The 21,936-nt window shown below is 49.7% G+C and overlaps 1 protein-coding gene and 1 non-coding gene across 3 annotated transcripts; one reads left to right on the top strand and one right to left on the bottom strand.

Annotated features, from left to right (window-relative positions):
* Positions 1-3,663: 3,663 nt before the first annotated feature.
* Positions 3,664-3,745, top strand: TRNAS-AGA (transfer RNA serine (anticodon AGA)). The gene has a single exon. It is a non-coding gene; the product is annotated as a tRNA-Ser (tRNA).
* Positions 3,746-10,092: 6,347 nt separating this feature from the next.
* On the bottom strand, positions 10,093-21,364 carry LOC116946906 (zona pellucida sperm-binding protein 2-like). 2 transcript variants are annotated; one of them, XM_032962165.2, is made up of 21 exons: positions 21,102-21,364; positions 20,548-20,636; positions 19,778-19,881; positions 18,956-19,000; positions 18,097-18,264; positions 17,746-17,845; positions 17,187-17,389; positions 16,722-16,857; positions 15,961-16,172; positions 15,544-15,658; positions 15,097-15,287; positions 14,493-14,595; positions 14,054-14,223; positions 13,583-13,674; positions 13,200-13,327; positions 12,822-12,898; positions 12,222-12,334; positions 11,670-11,814; positions 11,266-11,362; positions 10,632-10,745; positions 10,093-10,358 (listed from the first exon to the last, which is right to left on the bottom strand). In XM_032962165.2, the coding sequence occupies exons 1-21, from the start codon at positions 21,140-21,142 to the stop codon at positions 10,216-10,218; spliced, it is 2,586 nt and encodes an 861-aa protein (XP_032818056.2). In that variant the 5' UTR covers positions 21,143-21,364; the 3' UTR covers positions 10,093-10,215. The 2 variants fall into 2 exon arrangements, with proteins under 2 accessions (XP_032818056.2, XP_032818055.2); XM_032962164.2 differs by having other exon boundaries at positions 10,093-10,361; positions 21,102-21,363.
* Positions 21,365-21,936: the final 572 nt, after the last annotated feature.

A 21,936-nucleotide genomic window follows, 5' to 3' on the forward strand; every position in this document is an offset into this window, starting at 1 on the left:
TTTTTTTTTCCATAAGGGTCCTGGCCAAGATGTTACGATGCGAAACACCAAATCAAACAATTATTGGGATGTTTTGGCCAACAGCAGTGGCATTGCACGGGGTCTGTACCTTTTTGTTTCGTTTAACTGTGGGAGGAAACAAGAAAACTCGGAGGAAAATCCTGCCGAACCGGGAGGGAGCATTCACATTCCAGGCACACGTGCTCCCACTACGCCAACACGCTGCTGCCCCGTGCATAGTACAGCAAGGCCACTGTGGTAGCTCTGGGAGAGAGAGAGAAAAAAAGAAACAGTCGTTCATGATGGCTTACCAGGAATAAATTGTATGACTAACAATATTATTTCAGAAAAAAATAAATCTACGACATAAAAATTCGACGGAATATGAACATAAATATTGCGTCTATAAAAAACAGACGGGATACAAGTAAAACAAACTCAACACAAATATATATGATAGGCGACGTTTCGAGCAATGATCCTTCTTCATTGCACGTGTGTTTTGAAGAAACTGTTATGAATAAGGGGCCATTGCCTGAAACGGCGCCTATCATTTGTTTTTTTTAAAGGCAGAGTTAACATACCCGTCGGAATTGGTGGATATCGTTGCATAACCCCCCATGCATATGCATGATTTTTCTTACCTTGTTTCTGAATCATTATGTTGAAAACTAATTCCTTTCAAAAAACTTTTTGTGTTTAGTTTGTTGTCCTTCCCCCGCACCTCCCATTAACAGGGTTGGCTACGTACGGTGCGAAAGAAGTTCTAAATACAGTAGATACCTACAAGAGGGCTAATCTAGTTGTTGACGTTTCAGGCAATGCGCCTTTTCATAGCACTTTTATTTGAAAGAGGGCCATTAGCCCTAAACCGCTGCCTATCATAGCTAATCTTTATATTTGAGGCAGTGTCATTCATTAACGTGTTGAGTTCTTGTTTGTCTATTGTCCTTATGCACCACTGCCAACGCAGCCAACCGCGCTGATCGGAGGCGGTGGATACTGCCCGTGCGGTGGTCCGCACTGGTAGCAGCGTGCGTTTCCCCCCAGGTGTTAGAGATCAGCCAACCAAGGCCCCTTGGCGCTTGGCCCAAGAAGCCAATTAGAGGGCCCAATTGACACGGTTCTGAAATCCGAGCCCGGGTCCTTTTGGCCGCTGCTGTGCATCGCTGGGAGTGCCGTGAGTCCGCACGGCGCTCTCCGCGCGTAACTCCTCTTTGCTAAATGCGAGCGATGATGCTGATGTCCGTGATTAACGCTTAATTCGTCGGCATGTAACAATTAACCTCCCCACCCCAAAGATTCCCCTGTATAGCCCTGATTGACAGACTGTTGGGGAAAGTGCTGTTTGCGAATATTTATGAAGGTCGGCGCGGCAGACGAGGGGGGGGGGGGGTGAGCCAACGCTACGCCCGGCCGTCTTTGTCTTCCCCCATCGATGATGTTTACACACAGAACTAGCTGCTATTTGTGAGGCTGAGTCGACCCAACCCTGTATGGACCAGAGAGCTGGACTTCAACAAAGCAACTTTAAAAATAAGCTTCTGGCCTTTGGGCGCATGCGGGAATTTCATGACCAGGTAATCAACTCGGAACTTGCGAAATCAACGTGCCAAGACGTCGTTCAAAAATGTATTTAGGAAGAGGAGGAGGTTATGACGGGTTGAGACATGCGTGCGAGATGGAGAAGGGCGGAGCGCCGAGACACACATTGGAGTGGCACGCGGAGGTCTGCGACCTGAGCACGACCTTTGAGCCAGGTGCTGGTGGTTGTGATGAGACTTTGGAAGAGTGGTCCTCGAAGGACGTTTCACAAGGGCAATCGAATGGGTGGGTGCGTGTATGGGTAATTAGGTGACTGGATGGATGGATGAATGGGTAATTGGATGGGTGATGAATGAATGATTAGATGGATAATTGCATGCGTGGTTGGGTGGATAAATATGTGGATGGATGGATTGCAGTTCCGGCTCATGCCTCCAGGTTTGGGAGGGTGCAATCTCCACCCCCCCCCCCCGCCATGCATTAGGCGACGCGTGAAGGTTCATCAACATCTCGCCCTCCGATTATTCAACAAAGTCACCTGGACGCGTGGCCTTTGTCTGAAAAATCGCTGCTGCTGGGTACGTGGACGGATGAAAGTCAAAGTCAATCATCCATTCATTGCTTGGTCCAGCGTGCTGTACGCTACAGCTGTATAGCTGTTACGCATGCAAAATGCAGCGCTGACAATGACATCAGCGGCTCCAAAGCGGGGCTGTGAGTCAGCGGGACTCGATCGCACGTGCGCTCGGGAATTTCCACACCCAGTGGAAAAACCGTCACTCTGGGGACACATGGAACGCACGCACACACACACATAACGCACGCACACACACACATAACGCACGCACACACACACACATAACGCACGCACACACACGCTTCTACACGTGTACGCGTGTATGATACCAGTTTACGTATGCAGATCAGTATGCAGCTTGTGAATATGTGCAGAATGCATATGCGCAAGCTGCCCATATATATAAAGTAATAATTTACACCCCTTTGGTAGTTCACTGCTGTATGAAGGCCTCCCCATGCCGTGTTGGACATGGGGGTTGTTTGACCATACTTCACCACGAAGGTCATTGCGGGTTGGTGAAGGGGGGTGGGGCGGTGGCGGTGGAGGATGACCAGGATCGGTTCAGATATCACTTGCCACCGATGTTAGCCGTGGATGAGAATTGAACTCGGGTGGAAGGATCTATAATGCGGGTCCGCGTGTGCGTTGGGCATTTGACGATTCATCGATTCGTTGATTTTTCATTGTCCTTCCCCCGCACCTACGATGAGCACGGTTGGCTGCATACGGTGCGAAAGAAGTTCAGCATACACGTATACGTAATATGCGAATCGACAGCTGACAGAGTCGACATTGATCGAATTTGAGTGTTTAATTTCAAGGTCAATGCATTGGATCGCATATTTAAGAATCTGTTTATGATAAAATATTCGTTATTTGTAACTGACATGCAACTGTTATAATTTGATTGGTGAAACAAGGACAAGTGGGCGCTTCTGCAAATGAAAAACTCAACACATTCGTAATAACATTGCCTAAAATATATATTAAAAAAGGCGACACTATGGCCGATATGCCTTTTTCATAGCACATGACGAAGGGATTGTCCCGAGAAAATATTTGAATTATAAGGGTCATTGCCAGACACGTGTTTGATATGAGGAAGGGCCTTTTGTCTGAAACGTGACCTATTTTATATATATTACTTTTAAGGCCACGGTGTTATTGACGAATGCGTTGGGGTTGTTTTTGGTAGCTTGTGCTTGCGCAACCACTGCTGACGCAGAATCACCAAGTAATTTGTTTAATTTAGCAAAATGAAATGTTCCATCTCAAACGGATTATGAGGTTCAACTATTTCGATAACAAAAATACAAGTGAAACTGGACAAACGAGAAACAACGCGAGAGACGGTTACACCAGACAACACGCAATTGATTCTTGAATCGATCCACACTCTCGCTGGAATGACAACCCACCGATGAACTTGGAGCGTGAGTTGATACAGGTGTCTCGTGCGTATGTGCGATCCAGAGTTCCAATGCTGATTTCACCAGTGACCAATGGGAGTCTGAGCCGGTTACCACACCTCGCTCTAGGTAGTCGTGGCCGAGCGGTTAAGGCGATGGACTAGAAATCCATTGGGGTCTCCCCGCGCAGGTTCGAATCCTGCCGACTACGCAAGCGTTTTGGTAGAGCGATGGCAAAAGTGGTCCAGCGCGCGGGCGCTGTGATAGGAACCCCGGGTGGCAGGCAGGCCGAGACCCAGCTCGCATCAGTGGCGATAGACAAAGCTGCCCATGAGGGAGGGCGCCCTTGGCTGAAAGACTGCGCTCTACGTAACGCGTACATTATAAATTCAAGATTTTTTTAAAATGTATTATTATTTGTGATAGGTGCGTAATTGGGGTGGCAAAATGTCGTTCATTGGGAAAGGCGACAAGTTCCGGGGAATGTCCTCGGCAACAGAAACAACTTTGTGTTCGTTTTTATTTTATTTCGCCCGACGGACCGTGTGCGTTGTATTAGCAGCGCAGCCCATCGGATACAGGCCGGTATCTTTGTCAATGTGTGTGTGAGTACACACTTTGTGCGTTACACGGCTATGATTGATGGGCCACGTCAATCCTGACCAGGATTTGAACCGATGATCTCACGACTGGGAGCCCAGCTATAATCCCTACCGACGTACTGACATCATCAGCTCAGACCCGCACGCATCGAGTGGGAATCGTAAGCGCGCAGCAACCGCTCTGTTAATACAAATTCCGTGATTGGATAACGACCACGAACTGCTGACAGGCCGCGCAAATTTCCCCGAGTTTTTATAGCTGCGTGATGTCAACTTGACCGCCTGCCAAAAGGCACCGTCCGCACAGAGCACTGATTGACCCGGTGCCAAAATCTTAATATCGTTAAACCGGCATCGAAGGGGGGCTTTGCAATGAACACGGGTGTTAAACCTATACCCACCCCGCCTGGCCACGCTAGCGGTGACAGCGAGCCGATCGCAATCACAAGGTTGCGAGTTTCAAATCCTGATTGAGAAGCGGGGTGGGCGGTTAAGTCAGCCCATCATCATACTGGGGTCGATAAAATGGGTGCCACTTTGTCAGGAGGTTAACAGTGGTTGTCCTATGTAGAGACTCGCCCCCCCCAACATAGGAACGTAGAATTTCCAGCACTGGCTCAGAGCGGTAAGGGGTGGGGTGGGGGTGGTCCAGTATCTTGATGAGCGCATGTTGAACTTCTTTCGCACCGTACGTAACCAACGGTGCTAATCGGAGGTTCGGGCGAGGGACAACACACTAAGCACGAAAATCGGTTCCAAAGAAATACATTTTCAATCTCGACGATGATTTAAAAGTGCACGGCTCCAGTGGCTTCCGAAGATCGGAAGGAAGAAGAACGTTCCAGACGGCCGCAGAAGCGCATCTGAAAGCGCGCGATGCGGTAGCCACCCTCCTTATTCGATGGCCTAGCCCAGAAGCCGCTCATTCAGCGGAAAGGAAAACAATTGTGACATTAATTTTGAAACGAATACCGCTGCGTTGCCCGGACACTACGAGAATGTCATCGTTTAATAGACGCGCAGTGGCTTGCCAATCTCGCGATTAGATGGATCGCCTAGATTTCGGGGTGTCCTGCGATTCGAGGATTGACTCTCGCATCTAGTAGTCGTTATTTTTGTACGTTTTTTTTTGTAATACAATGAGCAGAATTTTCGCGTGCGTTTCGCAAGCATGGCCAAGTTGACTCCCCCCGTCTCGTGCGTGCAGGTTGTGTCTGGCCAATCAGTCTACATTTAAACGCAACCATACCATTTGGATGTGATTTGTGTAACGGTATGCCGTAACATGCAGGCGATCCGTTTATAAACACTCTCCCGATTCATTCTGTTCACCGTGTTCAACCTAGCCACGATGATTCGCTTGAACCATGCAATTGAGAAGAGGGCCGTTCGAAATCAGTGGGGGTACCTATAAATGGATCTCCCTGTATATTACGACAGAATGATGTTATGAACCTCAAGATATTATCAATACATCTTTAGGTTCATAATTGTGTGCACAATTATTTTTGCGTGTGGAGGCGGGGCGTGGGGAGAGGGGCGTCATCCAGCAGTGGATTGACAAGGACATTGATACTTACAACTTTCGTGACTGCAGGAATTCATATTCTTGGTTCCTTCGATAAAGTCTTTTTTATTTAATTTAATTTATTTTCATTTCTATTTTCTATCTACGTGACTTTACCGAAAGAACCAAGAATATGATAAGGGCATGTAAACAAAGTACCCATCTTGCAATATCCACATAGCCAACCTTGCCTGCCCACTGTAATCGCATGCAAATTGTGGTTCAGCGCAGGTATAAATTATTAATATCTCATCATTTTTATATTATTAATTTCTCGCTGAATTGTTTCCCGGAATCGCTGGTACACTGAGTGTGCATCGCAAAATCGTGGATGTGGTGTGCCGAGCGCGGAAAACTATTTCTGGGCAAGCTTGGAACGGACGCGGTGGAAATTAGATCGCTGGTTCAGTTGTTGGAGTATCGCGATTCCACTCGTTGAGTTTCGGGACATTAAATTCCTAGAAAGGGGTGTAATCAGCGCGTTCCTAAAAATCACTACCGCCATCTCACACGTGTAGCCAGCGAAATAAGTACTGACACAGAGAATCACTGACCACAATGTATCACTTGATTCATTGTTTGTGTATACACTGTATATTAAAGCAAATCAGCAACACTTTCCTGTTAGCCTTTGCTATATCCATCCACGGCTTTCCTGTTATTCAAAAATGTGCTGGCCATCAATGTGTTCTCACATGTCCAGCCGTGTGTATGTTGTTTGTCACGTGACAATAAAACTGAATTTTTTTTTTAGTCCACATTGATGGAATGTATCAAATAACACGAATAACGAATAATATGGTTTTGTTTGTTTGTTTAAAAGCTGAGGCCATGAACTTGTGGCATTTCAAAACACGGTTTAATCACCGTTGGCCGAAACCCAGAATTTGAACCCAGGATCTCAGCGGTACCGGCTAAACTCTAAGGGGCGAGTGTAAATTATGAACATCTGTGAAAACCTACTGGACATCTGTAAAAAAAAGAGATGTACGTATAGCTAATCGGATTCCTCCAATATAAATAAATATTCGGATGATGAAATTCCCGTCGTCACCCAGCCACCTCAATGACAAAACACTCCACGCTTTAAGGTAAGACAATTTTTTTCAATATAAATACTGAAAAATGAATCGGGGTTCCTATATCGAATTAACATTATTAATTTGATCACTCAACGAGCTAATCCGCTCCACTTTTTATGTCATTCTATTCTTTTCTTGAGCGTAAGGGGCCGTCCATAAATGACGTCACGCACCTGGGGGGGGGGGGGTCAGACATTTGTGACGATGTGTGACGAGGGGGGAGGGGGGTTTGAGAAATGTGACGTCACATCTAGACAACACGTTCTACTTCATTAAATAGACTTTTTAATAAATGTTTTCTCCTACAACATCAGAGTGCAGCGGCACATTAAATACGCACTACAAGGACAATAATTTAAAGCGATTTGAAGCATGTTTTATTTTTTTGGGGGGGGGGGGGCAGAGCTTTGTGACGTCATATTTGAGGGGGGGGGTCTGACTTTTTGTGACGCTGTGTGATGAGGGGGGGGGGGGTCAAAAATCGTCCAAAATCGTGTGACGTCATTTATGGACGGCCCCTAACGGCAGCAGCGTCATATACACGAGCTCGACGCCATTGTCGAGGTCTTCTGCTGCTGCTGTCCACGACGAGGGAGGGCTTCCGCAGAGAGAGATCTCGTGTCGTGTCGCTGTTCCTCCACCTGCTCTTCTGCTGTTGTACAAGCGCAGGCCACTGTGGGTTTACGATACGGTCCACAGTTTGGGATGCATGGATAATGATGCGGATAGAATTTAAGAATGTTTTCCATTCTCCTTTACAATGTATTATTTACCAAAACGTATTGACCCACCACTATGAACAGTATAAACTGTCCAGCCTCCTCTCGTTATAAACAAGAACATTTGACTGCTATGAATTTTATATTTTAAATTTTGATTTAAAGCTTTCGTGACTGCAGTAATTCATATTCTTAGCTCTTTCGGTAAAGTCACGTTGAAGGGAAACAATATTATTTTATTGTTTCCCTTCAACGTGACTTTACCGAAAGAGCCAAGAATATGCTATGAATTTGTTTACTATTCACCAACACGTAAAAAAGAAATGACTATTGAATATAAAATTCATTAAAAGCGATGGGGATTAATTGTATCACCCCTGCAAGTCAATAACAGTGGTGTTTTTCGAACGAGAATAACTGATCCCGACCATAATAATGTGGAATGGTGACATCTAATCCGGACACGTTCATGCACACCCTGCGTATGCGACACGGACGACAAAGATCCCCCGTGTAGCCTATACGGACTTATGGGGCAAGTGCTGTGAGTGAGCACTTATGAAGGCGGGCACAGTACTTGAACGGGGGTGGGTGGCTAACACCACGCCCGACCGCTTTTGTCTCCCCCAGTGACGACCTTTACACACCACACCAGATACTCGAGGCTGGTGTTGGCCGCGAGCGGGATATCGAACTCGGGGCGCCGGGTGCGTCGTGCAGCACGCCAACCACTGCGCCACCGCTCCACACGCTATGCGCACACGCGCGCGCGGGCGACGTCACGACCCATTAATTCCACAACTCTGCAAAATGTCCTGCCGGCGACACCGATATCAACTGGAGCAGCGGGGGTGCCCTGATGTCAATTTTTGGGGGTTTTTTTCTCCACCACCACCTCCCCCCCCCGCTGATAGGCATCGAGAGGGCGGCTGTTACTTCCAAGTGGCGGCAACGGCGACGTCACCGCACCGAACGGGAACGTGAGCCGGCTCGATGACGGAGTTCAACGTCGAAAATAACGTCAACAGCGACCGTCAGGACAAGGGCAAAGGAGGCGCGAACGTTCAGAGATGGCGTGGGTGGGGGGGGGCGGGGCGATGGGCATTGGGAGAGGATGAGATGATTTTATTTTGGTTGGAGGATGTAAGGTCCATGCTATTGCTCGGCGTCGGTGCCGTTTTTAAATATTCGCGCGTAGCAAATTCTTGTTCGCCGTCATTTGAATGCCGGGGTGGCAATGGCCGTGTCATCGCATTGCCATGACCAACACGGCCACGGACGCCCCCCAACCCCCCATTAATCAAAGTAATTAATCGGCGATGCCACGTTGCACCAAGCAGTCAACTCATTAAACACTGGTCCTTAACATTTAAAACCTAAACGTGTCATTCTGGGCAAATGCCCCTTCTTCATAGCAGAGGCAAGCGAGAACATAAAATGAAGTTGGACGACACGGTAAACCATGGAGCCATTGATAACACATTTAAAACAAGTTTACGTGAGGTGTAGGATTTCGTCGTCTATACAAACCAACACTTGGGTTCTTTCAGTGAAGTCACGTAGACAAATATAATACATTTTATTTCTACCCGACTTTCCGAAAGAACCGCATAGTATATTCTTAGTTCTTTCGGTAGTCACGTTGAAGGGAAACAAAACAATAAAATATATATAACAATAAAAATTCTCACGACGTTTCGACCATAACACAAACGGCCGACACCTGATGACGACCGTTTGTTATGGTCGAAACGTCGTGAGAATTTTTATCGTTTATATGTTTTATTATTTTATTGTTTCCCCTTCAACGTGACTTCACCGAAAGAACTAAGAATATGAATTACTGCAGTCACGAAAGCTTTTAATCAAAATTACCACAGTAATTATTGCTGTCACGAAAGCAAGTTTATACAAACCATGTTGGTTTTGGGCCACGTGGTAGTTCTAAATTTGTCAACTCTGCACCTGACACGAGTCCCAGACCACGTATCCTTCACATCTGGGACCAATAACGCACCTCGGTGGTCCAAGGCTTTTCACGGCCAAATTAAATGTTGTCATTTCTGGAGAATTGCTTTGAATTTCATTCAGGTAGCACAAACACGTCATCTTACTGTGCCCAGGTATTGGTTGCGAGATCCCCAACCAAAATGTACTGGTCACGTGGAGGTCTACTGGTGGTTGGAGTCAGCGTTTATAAATCACTCGAATAAGGCGACATGGGTGTCAAGTGTCTCTTCGGTGTTGATGTTACACCACGTGCCATTTTACAAGTAGCCACTCCGATGTCGTTCTCAACGTCAGTTATCCGTTTTTAAAAATGGGATGACCACTTTATTTGGAGGAAGCTCAGTTGAAGTTAAATTGAAGTGCCAACGGAAGATGCATATGCAAGGTTGGGCAGTATGTTAGGCGTTCAAAGAGGCTGTTAAGGCGATAGTACTCGTCCTCTTGATTAGAACCTAAAAATGCACTCGAGGGGAAAAAGGTATTGATTATTTACTTACTTTACCAGTTCAGTTATCTCACCGCAACCCACTGCCAGGAACCCCACGACTGACGCAGCACCACATGGTCACCAGACGGGATTAAGGTCCACAACATCTTTATTTCTCGCATCGGGTACAAGCCGTGATGCCAATCATGTTTGTTTCAAGTGCACGCCGCAGGTGGTGGCTGTGCCGCATTCGCCACCGCGACCATCGCCGCGTTCAGCCGCGCATGGCTGCTGCCCTCCATGTGCCCTGGTGGCCACGGCGGAGCAGCTTGGCCACCAACGCCACAGCGATGGAGAGGGCGAGGATGGAGCAGGCGGTAGCCACGAGCCCCACGAACCATGTGGGCCACACGCCACCTTCTGGGAGAGGAGAAAACAAAGCACCCGGAACACCACATCGATAATGCGGCTCGCTTTCACCATTGATGCAGGGTCAAAAAATATTAAAGGAGAAATAAACCATTGGAAATACGGTACAACCCTTTCTCTCCCCCCCCCCCCCCCCACGATAAAAATAAACGGGTTGAGACCCATTAAAAAAACCGCTGCCACCCAAAAAGCACCACTTCATTTTAGCAGCTTTACGGTAGAGAATCACACCCGTGCCAAATCCTAGGGTAGCAGACGCACCTGCAGAGACTGACAGACTAGACTTTGTGTGAACGTCATCCGAGAACATAATGGGGCCGGCCAGGCTGGCAATGTGCGTCAGTTCGTCCGTGGCAGCACGTGTCCCATCTTCACCTGGGGAGAAGTTGGGGAAAATAAGTACAATATTTAAAGTTCCCCCAATACACCATTGCACCACCCTCTTGGCAACATTGGAGTATCCTTTAAAATGTGGCACTAGAATGTTCGTGTAAACAAGGCATTAGAATTAGATATTTTGGTAAGGACAGCTTACCTGGGGTCAATAAGGATTTAGTTTGCAGAGATTTAGTTGCAGCACCCGTGACGAATTTGGGTCCGTGGGCGAAAGTGGCAAGGGTACATAAGCACATTTTATAAAGCGCAATGATAATTTACCAGGCTTCTGAAAACTCACCGTGGATCAAGGCCCCTGCCTAGGGATGCTTCCGCAAGAACTCGGCTTTTGGGTTCAATCTAACTTTGAGATGGTTTGTGCAAATAATTTGGCACAGCACTTGCATTGGCTGCTGCAGAGCAGTTGAAAAATTGCAAGGTGTGGATAAATGGGGGGGGGGGGGGGGGGTGGGGGGGCGTCGTAAAAAGAAGAAACGTTTCACTGCCGAGGGTAACTTACGGGCACGTCGCGTCGACGGGGAGCAGCTGCTAGGTCCGCACTGCGGCAAATCGGCCGAGTTGGAGTCGCACACCGTGGCACTGCAGTGGAAGTAGAGCTGAGGAGCGACAATGAGGATAAACGATGCACATGCAGGACTAAAGTTGGTTGGCAGTATGCAAGTCAACACTGCTGTTCCTAAAAAAGGAGTTAAAATTCGGAAAGGTCCTCGTGCCAACTTGGGTATAGGTACGGGGCGACCCTTCAGTGTGATAAGTTCTGTCGGGCAAGTCCCATAAAAAAACTACAACTCCATGTTAAAGTTGATTTATATTGGATCCCCTTTGCGAGTTGGTGCCCCCTCTCCCCCCTAATCCCGTTAGGAGGGCACTACCATTAGGAGTGGCGTGCATCAAGGGCCGTACCGTATCGCGCAGGGCTCCGAGCGGCGCTGGGTCGGCGAACACGAACGTCTTCACCTCGAAGCGCTTGAACCTCAGGTGCAGTGGCACCGAGGCGGGGCTCACGGTGTGGATGGTGCTCAGGTAGTTGTCGCCGGAGAACGGGCACCTACCCAGCGGCCAGAGGAGAGGCACTCAGCCAGAGGGACACGCGTGGGGCATTGAAAAAATAGGGACCAAGACGCGATGGATGTATTTCGAGCACGATGTTATCTCGAATAGAATACATTTTGAGCGTCTAAACGCACCAATATGCCACGCAGTCGTTTAAGCCACTGGCAGATTAAACCCTCCTGTTGGACATTGAATGGTTTCCCTGTCCATATTTCACTGGTCAGTGCATATGGTGAAAGCAGAGGGACCAGGTTCAGATGGCGCGACACATTCCGCATTAGATTTTACAGCAGCAACAGGCGCATGCTATAGATAATCTACGCATCGTGTACGAGCGCAGCAATAGCACACGTGGCAAGCCGCACAGCAGCAGTAGCCGCCAGCGTTCACAAGGGGGCGCACCCGGACACGAGGAGGTCCCACTGGGGCAGGGAGTTGGGGTCGGGCTGAGACGTGGCCCAGCAGTCGGCGAGACGCAGCTCCAGCACGGGGTCGGGGTGCGCCAGTAGCTGCACCTGCACGCGGCCAGGTCCACAGCCCGGGTGGAGACAGTTGCATTGCGGGTCAAGAGGGGCCAAGACTCCTGCAGCCATCGTTGAAATGGTGGCCTTGTGGGTCCGTGTGTAGAGTGCTCTTCGGGCTAAGGCAGGTCACCAGTTATGCCGCAAATTTCACTTTTGGTAACGTGTTAACTTTATAAACGTTTCAGGTCAAACTAACCTTTAACTGTATGGAGGACATATGTAACCGTTGTAAGGGCCATGGTATAAAGGGTTAAGGAAGTGGCCATTCCAACGGGTTGTACTGCTCGTTGGATGGGGTCATGTGAAAAGGTGCCATGCAAATAAACTTTGAGACCATGAAGTGGATTAATAGGCCAGGACGTATTAACACAAGTGGCAATATAATAACCTATTACGTAGCATTAGCAGTTCCAAACAAGAATTTTGGGTTCCATGCATCACGATTGAGATCTTTGGGGGGGGGGGGGGGGGTCATTACCTGGACGAACAGCGGCTCCCTGAGGAAGCGCACAAGCGGGTAGTCAGCGGTGACATAGGGAGCGATGTAGTCAACATCTGGGAGGGGAAAGAAAAGTTAAAACCGCATCGAATTTGTCCACGCAGCAATCTCAAAACGTTATGGTAGTTGCTTGAACCGATGCCCGAAAATTGGTTAAGAAGGCTAATTTTTTAAGATTTCAAATCTATCAGCACAAGCTGCCCATGTACCTAGACTGTTCTATGGAATGGTGCACAGTAAACTAAGGCTGTGACCGTGGTGGTTACTCCGATACATACCTCATTATTGCCTAGGCCTTGCTGTAGATGGGGGGGGGGGGGAAAGATGCCATCGAACGAACGTGGAGCGAGTGCTCACCAGGAAACATGGTGAGCTCGATAACCAGGGGCCCGGCGCCGTTCGCAGGGCTGGGTGGAGACAGCGTGGGAACGGTCACGCCCAGCATCAGCAAGTCGTCTCCAGAGAACTCGCAGGTGATCTTCATTCTGGCAGGGAGCAGAATGGGGCAAAGTTTGGTTTGACGCAGATTATTTATCCAAGTCTCGCGTGGACGCGTTTACGAGGGGGCAATCACACGCGTAGCCGTCTGCCAAAATGGTTCAATAAATAAACATTTTTCAAATGTGCAGACAGGCATTGGTGTTTGTCCAGTTGCATTTCCGCCACCATCAGTGCAGCTCACAGCCTCCGTCGTGGGTAGAGCTGCCACCACGTGGTTTCTAGCAGCGTGCGGCGGGCACCTGTACTCGCTGCTGCGGGAGATGATCACGTGGATGGAGTCGCGCATCAGAGACACGGCCTCGTTCTCGTACACCAGCTTGCCGTCCACCATCTGGAAAACCGCATGTGCACTGCCCTGTAAAACACACTTGCTGTACGGCTTCTTGCAGTTAAGCGCCCTGCATGTACGGGTTACGACGACTTGCGTCATCCAAATGTCACATGGAGTGGTTAAACAAGCTCACCTGGTAAATGGCATCTGTAGCTGCCACCTCATAACCACAAGGGGGAGTGAATGGCGAGCCAATGTTCAGAGCAGTTTGCAAAAATAAAACTACACCCAACTGCATCATACGGTTCCATAATTTAGCTACGAAGTCGAGTACGACAGCCGTTAGTACGAGAAAGACTGCCACTCCTACCAATATCCGTCAAAGAGTGCACCAGTTACAAAGCACAGAAAGTGTTAAACAGACACCGCGCGCCCCCACCTGCTGAGTGGTGCCGCACGCGTCCAGGGGGACGACGAACACGGCCTTCTCTGCGGTCACCACGACGGGCAGGCAGGCGGGGTCACGCACGTGCACGGTGGCCAGCTCCAGCGGGGGCCGCGTGCTGCTCGCGTAGACCTCGAACGTCATCTGCCCGTCCGTAGAGCACTCTGCCACCACGGAGACCACAGAAGCAGGAGGCAGTGGGGGTCCAGGATGAGAAATCGCACACGTGGGCCGAAATCTTTACGTTTCGATTGACTCGGTCTTGACCCAACTGGTTCAGTAGAAACGAGCAGAGCTTTCTTTCCACTGCTGTCCACAAGAGGACGTCTCACAAGTTCCAAAAGTGGAGGGCAGAGCTTCAAATCATTCTGCAATTCGGCGCACGCAGATAGCGCTCACGCGCGTTCTCTGGGGAACGCCGGACGCGACTTGCCTGCGGTGTTGGTGGTGCACACCAGGGTGTACGCCTCCACGGCTCCAAGGGAGTTACTCAGCGTGAGCAGTAGCGACCTCTCCGTCGAGCCGTCCGGCAGAGTCTGTGATGTCAATTCCAGGACGATTAATGGAATTGTTAAACAAATAAAAGTTAAAGGGCTTAGATGCTCAGTTTGTACATGGTTAAGCTTGGAGTTGCTACAGGTGGTGCTGCAAGGTTTTGCCAAGTTTGGACGAAGCAAATATAGGTAACGGATCAAAACGTTCAGCACAATGTCAAGAAAATTCATTTTGTGAAGAAAATTGGACGAAAGAAAGTTGCTCTGCACGAGTGAAGCTTTAAAGGTCGTGTTTTTAACTGTCGTGCGTGAATAAAGAATAGACGATAACGGCCAGCCTGGTAGACAAACTCAGAGCAGAGACTTAAAAGCGAAGTGCGAGGGAATAGTGGCCATGGTAGGCAGTAGCAATTAGGAAAAGTAGATGGTAATTGACTGCCGGCAGATGAGCGTCGATCAAGCGTTTGACCGCTTCAGTTATAGGAGATGCCATGTGGGCACACGTCAATGAAGGTGGCGGGGATGGGTCATGTCAGAAGTCACCTTGACCACCACGTAGAGCGCCGTGAAGTCCACCTGCAGGCGCAGCTCCGAGGTGGAGTTGGTCAGGCTGTAGCCCTGGTCGAGCAGGTCCGACACGTGAACTCCCGACACGAACAGCGTGAAGTCTCGCACCTCGGCGAGCTGCAGCGTGACGGCGAACCACGACGGCCCGCACGACACCACACCAGATGCTGATGCACGCGACACGTACACAGGTTGCATAGTCAGCGAGGTGTGAAAAGAACGAGCTTTCCTTGAACCAAATGTCCAGGAGGTACACAACCAGACAAATCCTCACCTGGGAGAATGAAACGCCTAAGGCGTGTAAAACATGAACCGTGTGCATTGGGGAAAATGTAGAAACAAAAATCCCCAAAAACGTGCATGTTGCAGACTTAAAAAAAGGTGACCATCGACCATATTAGACAGCACGTGTCGATGACTCACGCGTGTAGGGCATGTGGCACGATGCCTCCACACTGTAGTCGTGGCGGAGCCCCAAGCCGTCAACCACCACGGTGCGGAACAGCGCAGAGTAGAGGCGGCGGCCGGGTTCCTGAGACTGCCAGTGCCACACCACAATGGAAGAGAGCGAAAGAGGCGAATTCAGAAAGTTAAACAAATATTCTCCATGCAGCCTAGAGCAGTGTTTGTGCTTTTCTGCAGCCTGCACCAACCCCACTTTGGTTCTCAGAAGGGGGTACACGGATTACCCTAGAATGTGCATGCACTCCAGGTTAAGAACCACTTTGCCTAGAGGCTGTTGATAGAGAGTGGACGTGTCGGCCGGAGGCACGCATGAACTTTTGCTGCACCGTACGCAGCCAGCCGTGCCAAAATCCGGGCGAGCACAGTGCCACGCACCTGCACTACAACGCCAGGCGCGGTGCGGTAGGCAGACACGGTGAGGTAGTAGGAGCCGTTGGGCATCAGATCGACGCTGTAGCGGTAGAGAGCGGGATCCAGGGTGGTGGAGTCCAGCAGGGACACGGTCCCGACGGTCAGCACCGCGATGGTCGGCGGGGGGCCGTACAGGGGCCCGAATACGGCGAGCAAGAAGCTGCCGTTGCAGACGGCTGCGCGCAGAAAAGCTGGTCACACCGGGAAGCCTCCAACCCTCCCGCAAGTTATGAGATACAATTGGTGCTAGTGCTGTTAGAACAGGATCTATTACAAAAAACCGGGGGAGAAGACAACCGACCCAGGTTAGGAACCATGAAGATTTGGAAACAGAACGATGTATTTTATATTAGGGAAATTGTGATACAAGGCCAGTTAAAATTCCAGACATACCCTGGCACTGCCAACTATGCGACTTTGGTATCGAACGGTACGGTGTATTGTACATGGTTAAAAGCACAGGATGTACCAATCTCCGTCTAACCAACATTAATACAATTGGGAGATGGATCTTGGTCAATATTCAGTTACAGAATTTAGTGTAATGGGCATGTTTAGTCATTGGTGACCAGGCTGAGACCAAAAATTCACGCCACTTGGCAATCCACCAATAAAACAACTCAAATGCCACCCTGGCACGTGACCATCAGGGACAACCACCAAGGGTACTCACATCTGGCTTCAAAAACCTCAGCTCTGGGTGCCTACCGGCGAAATTCACTCACCGCTGATGTCGTCCTGCACGGCGACACACGGACAGCGCAGCAGCAGTGGGAAGTTAAGTGGCCGCGAGGCGTGTGTGAAGGTCATGAACATGTTGGCGAAGTGACGCACGCCGCTCGACTGGCCCATGGGACACGCCTGGTCCAGGCGAGGGAAGGAGCAGCCGCAAGGGAGGGAATGGGGAGGCAGGCAGTGCACCACCAATGAGCACACCACTGGCCATGTCTGTCGCCATGGTGCGGCGTTTATTTGGAGATAAAAATGTGCATTAGGGATTTCATTTATAAAAAAGGTGTAGGGTGGACCCTACGGGAACAGCCCAGGACTAGTTCAGATACTTGCGTCATATTAGCTATGGCTGGGAATGAAATTGCAGGTAGCCTGGTCTACCCACTACCGCGCATGAGTTCAGCACCCCCCCCATCCCTCCACACAAGAGCCCACCGCTCCTGCACCTCCTCCCTCACCTCCACGCTGACGAGCGGCGACGTGCGACGCAGCGAGAGCACGAACCCCCAGAGGCCGCCGCTGTTCTCCAGCCGCACCTCGACCCCCGGCACGGAGGACGGGCCCGGGTACACAGGGGTGGTGCCCACCTTCACCGCATTCAGGGGGCCGGGCAGTGGCGGCACCGTCACCACCAGGCTCGTGTCGTTGCACTGCAGGTAGCCTGGACAGGTAGCGATAGCACGGACAAAGAGTTAGTGTTAGGTAAATGTATTGAGATGTTACAAAGCAGCACAACCGTAAAATGTGTGACGATAACAGTGAATGGGATCAGATGGCAGTGTCGCAGCAGAAACGGGAAAGCGACCCAATGGCTTAAAATCGGAGTAGCGTCCCAGCCTCTGGAAACGTTTGGGTCAATTAAAATCGTTTAAAATTCTGCTTAGGTGCAGAAAAAGCGGATTGAAAGTTTCGGCTGCACAAAGAATCGACACGTCTGCACCGCTTCAAGGTCGCTTTTTAGCCACGTTCATTCATGCCCCACATCACCACTAGGACACGCAAGCATGGGGCCCTCACTTGGCACCAGGCACAGCATGGGCGTGAGGAAGTAGATGACCGTGGTGGTGGGGCCATAGCGCATCCGCAGGTCCAGGAAGTAGAGGGACGTGTTGTCCAACTGCACACACGGAGGCCACGCCGATGACTGCACCACTACCTCGCGACGCACGGGAGACCGCAACGCCACAACGTTACGATGCTCGCGATGCAGATCACAGCAAATTGTGCACGTTCAAGAGCAAACTTAGGCAAAACCTTGCAAAGCCAGAAGCAGGGTCCGAAATAAAGGCAGTCTCACCCAAATCCCAGACACTGCCTGGTCCGTGTCTCTGGAGACACGAGGTCACGAGAGGGCAAGGGTGGACTCACCTGGGAGTAGAACACCCCGCTTGCCGTGTACAGCGCCGCTACCGACAGGGTCAGCTGCTGAGACTCAAACGTGTAGCCGGCCTGGCTCGCATCTGCCACGGGAATGCTCCACTGCGCTGTGCCGTTGTCAATGTCCAGGTACCACGACATGGGCTCTTTGGCGTGCAGCTGTGTGGGAATGGGGAAAGCGAGGTGGGTATGCATGACAAACTTCTTTCGCAGCATACACAACCAACCATGATAAAATTGTAGAGTCGGTGGCTTATATATAGGCTTGAGGGATAGGGTTTAGGTCCCAGACTCAACATCTATAACCAATAACCCTTTGGAGATGGCCACTCCTTTTGTGAATAAGCTCCGTGGGTCCAAGCAGAGTTGGGACGATCTTCTTACCAAACGAAGTTGCTTTAAGATTTCAAAAGTTTCAACCAACGTCGTAAATTTCTGCCCCCCCCCCCCCCCCCCCAAAAAAAAAAAAAACCTTGCCTCCAAAAGACCGCCACCACAAGCCACCTAGCGAGACAACGAATGTCAACGACGTGATTAACCACTACCCACCATCCTCCATCCAGATCGACTTCAAGCTTAACACCCGCCCCTCCCCCCCCCCCCCCCATCTTAGCGTCAGATTAGTAGACACACTGAACCGACGATTAGTACAGTAAAAAGACAACTCAAACTGATACTCCAGCTATTAGTCCGGAGCAGATGGGTTGAACTTTAACTCGGGGGGCCCTATTAAGAGGAAAGATGGGCCGAGAGAGATTCATGCCACACGGCGCGCTCTACAACGCGACCTGTGCGCAGTGTTTTAACCAGTCGACGATGTCAATAGTTCAGTGAAGGTGCGTTTAGTTACCACACCGAGAGCAGAGAAGTCTGGTAGAATCCTCGAAACTGCCACCTTAAAAAGAAAAGGCATACAAAACTGTTAAAGGCCACCACCATTCGTTTGTGCTTGCTAACAGCATGGCATCACTATGGCGCTTGCTACTGCACACCCACACCGTCTCCACAAAAAAGGCACTATTAAAACCCAATAGACTCCAGGAGCGATGGGGACTAGAACATTGAAAAGGACTATAGGAGATTTACATATTTTGCCGAGGTGAGCAATTAGAACAAATTCAAATAAAAAAAGCTAAAATTTAATTGCAGCAAGCTCGAAATACTTTAAGCAAATGTGAATTTCACTTAGCGTAAGGGTAAAACAGTGAGAGTTTAAGTAAGTCAGTGGGATAAGTTGAATTTAGGAAAACGAATAAATACACCAACGCTGTCAGAACAGCAGTCTTGCCACAAGAAAATGCAACTTGTAAACATTCCCATTTAAGGCAGCCATAGGCTTCTGCAAGTGTACAATATTAGGATTGGTTGACAACAAGCAGTCCATCAAGACAATTATAAGGTCTCATTCTGGACAATTTAATTATTTCAAAGTTCCAAGAAAGCACCACCGCAACTTTCAGTTCAATTGACGCTGGACCGTTATAGGACTTAGAGCTATTACATAAACGGCGTGCAGCATTAGCTGCCAAGCGGCACTTAAGAAGACGTCACCCTCGGTTTTAGAGTCCCCATTGGATCATCTTTACAAAGAGGTCAGAGCACGCGTGCCAATTCATTAAACAGTCGAGCATCGGCTGCCAAGCGCCATCTCTCAAGTAGAATAAGAAATCACCCTCATGGAGGCGCTGCTGCAGTTGACGGTGGTGAGACCCACGCCGTACGAGTACAGGAGCGCGTCTGGGTCTGTCGCGTCGCCAGAGCGATCCCAGCGCAGAGCTGGAAGAGCCGCAGATAGCGCACGAGGCTTCAGATCGTAGGGGACGGAGCAGCAGACAGCGATAGCGTTCCCCGGGTGGAGGGCACTACGCCATGGCACCGTGCACAAGTCCCTCGGTTAATTTGCTGCCGGGGATGAGGGACTATGTGTAGGTTGTTGGAGCATATTGCACCACGCTAGATCTTGGCACGGTGATTGGGGGCGGGGTAAAACGTCTATAGTAGACATGGATTTTTTTAAAGAAGAAATTCGATTTAAAAAAAATGTTTGCACGGGATGTTTCCGTTCGAGGATCGGCAAAGTCATTTGTCACGAATTACCCAAGCATGTCAATAATTTTAAGAGCCGCAATACATGCCAATAAGGACCGTCGTTAATAAACAATGTTATTAAACAGCGTTACGAAGCAATCCTTAAGAGACACGTGCAGCTACAGAGCCGTAGGCCCCCTCTGGTATCAAGTAAATAATTCGCCCGTGATAATTACGGTACCACAAATGGTAATATTTCAGGTTCTCATATTCGCGGTGCGGAAAAACACGAAAATGCATCGGTAAACAAAATATTCGCATTAGAAAAAGCAATGCCTGCGGCACGTAGCACAGCGAAGTACCGTACAATCACAGTCATCGCCGCGGTGCCCGCTGCAGAGTCGGTATACTCACAGACGTCGTGGGCGCGCGTGTGCTTGGAGTGCTCATAGCGGCCTTTGCCTGCTCCAGCTGCAGAGGAGCCCTCGGTCCATAGCAGGAGGCTGCGACCACAGTTAGTTCACTCGCATTGCGAAAGACAAGCCCCCCCCCCACCCCTCCCGCATTGGCGTAATAGACTGTTGGGGCAAGCACTGCTAGAGCACCAAATGACAGGAGCGGCACACAAAAGGGGTGGGTGGCCAGCACAACGCCCGGCCGCCTTCGTCTCCCAGGTGGCAAGGTTTACACACCGCACCAAGTACTCGGAGAGATTGAGGCGACGTAAATACAGAGCAGCTGTACAGCAGTGTGGAGTATGGCTCGGCGTAAAGCACGACCACGAGTATAAAAAGGCACAACTCGTCACACGAATACAATACGCCACTAGATTTCAATGAAATAATATCGACAGGCGAATTCATTTTACGAACGAGGCAAAACAAAAAGAAGAATCGGCGTTTACAACAATTGCCGGGGGAACAGGAACACCAAGGCGGTTCCGACTTTAACTCGGAAGCAGCTCATACCTGCACAGCGCAAGCAAAGCAGTCTTCATCGCGATCCCCATGTCGAGAGAGAGAGTTCCACAAAGCAGCCGCCGCCTCTCCTCTCTGCAGTTGTAGCCGCAACAGCTCAGGCGGCACCACGGACTACCGAGAGAGACGGACCTGAACAGGCAGGAACAACCACAGCAGTAGACCAGAGGGCCCACAACCCTGAGTGCGGGTGATACAGGAGACGAGGACGTGCCCCGCGGTTTAAGTAGCGAGAGGGGGCCGAGGCTATCCCACGCCCACAACCACCCTTAATCGCAGAGCAATCTTCGTCCACGATGAGCTGATCATCTTAACGAGCGGCAACGCGTGCCGGCAATTGTGACGTCGACGTGCAGCAAGCGCTCCATTGACGGCAGCGTCTACCCCCCCTGCTATCCCATAATCACTCGATACGCGAGGCGTGTGTTTTCTTCCCATTTGCCAATTTGCCACCACCCGCTCGCGTTCAAATAGAGGCTTTGAATTGTATGTTGTTTAAACCAGGTGAAGACAACTCAAGAGACCATGGAATAATAAAAATATGATTCGCAAAGCGTGACCTGGTTCTCCAAAATAACAAAGAGCGTAATTTATTTTGCATTTACGTTGAACTTGGTCCGTACGGTGCTAAAGAAGTTTAACATACATATAAGGTATGCTTTTGTTATTTTGGAGCACCAGGTCACGCTTGCAAATGATACTTTAATCTTGTAACGTAAAGACGGCCCACAGCTACGATGCAAACAGATAGTCGGAGCTAAGACAACACTGTCACTGAAAATTCAGGGTGCCGTGACAAAATGTATACCTCGGATTACAAAATGCG

Source organism: Petromyzon marinus, chromosome 28 (genome assembly GCF_048934315.1).
Source record: "Petromyzon marinus isolate PM22_M1 ecotype Great Lakes invasive population chromosome 28, UKy_Petmar_22M1.pri1.0, whole genome shotgun sequence".
Taxonomy (NCBI): Eukaryota; Metazoa; Chordata; class Hyperoartia; order Petromyzontiformes; family Petromyzontidae; genus Petromyzon; species Petromyzon marinus.

What these genes read in the sequence shown, in the direction of transcription:
- LOC116946906 (XM_032962164.2), bottom strand. Translation starts at nt 21,142, where the DNA reads ATGGGGATCGCGATGAAGACTGCTTTGCTTGCGCTGTGCAG. An exon ending in GCAGCAGCGCCTCCATGAGG is followed by an intron (nt 19,001 to 19,777) that starts GTGATTTCTTAT and finishes TTTCTTTTTAAG; the next exon opens with GTGGCAGTTTCGAGGATTCT. An exon ending in TGGGACCTCCTCGTGTCCGG is followed by an intron (nt 11,815 to 12,221) that starts GTGCGCCCCCTT and finishes GCCGCTGGGTAG; the next exon opens with GTGCCCGTTCTCCGGCGACA.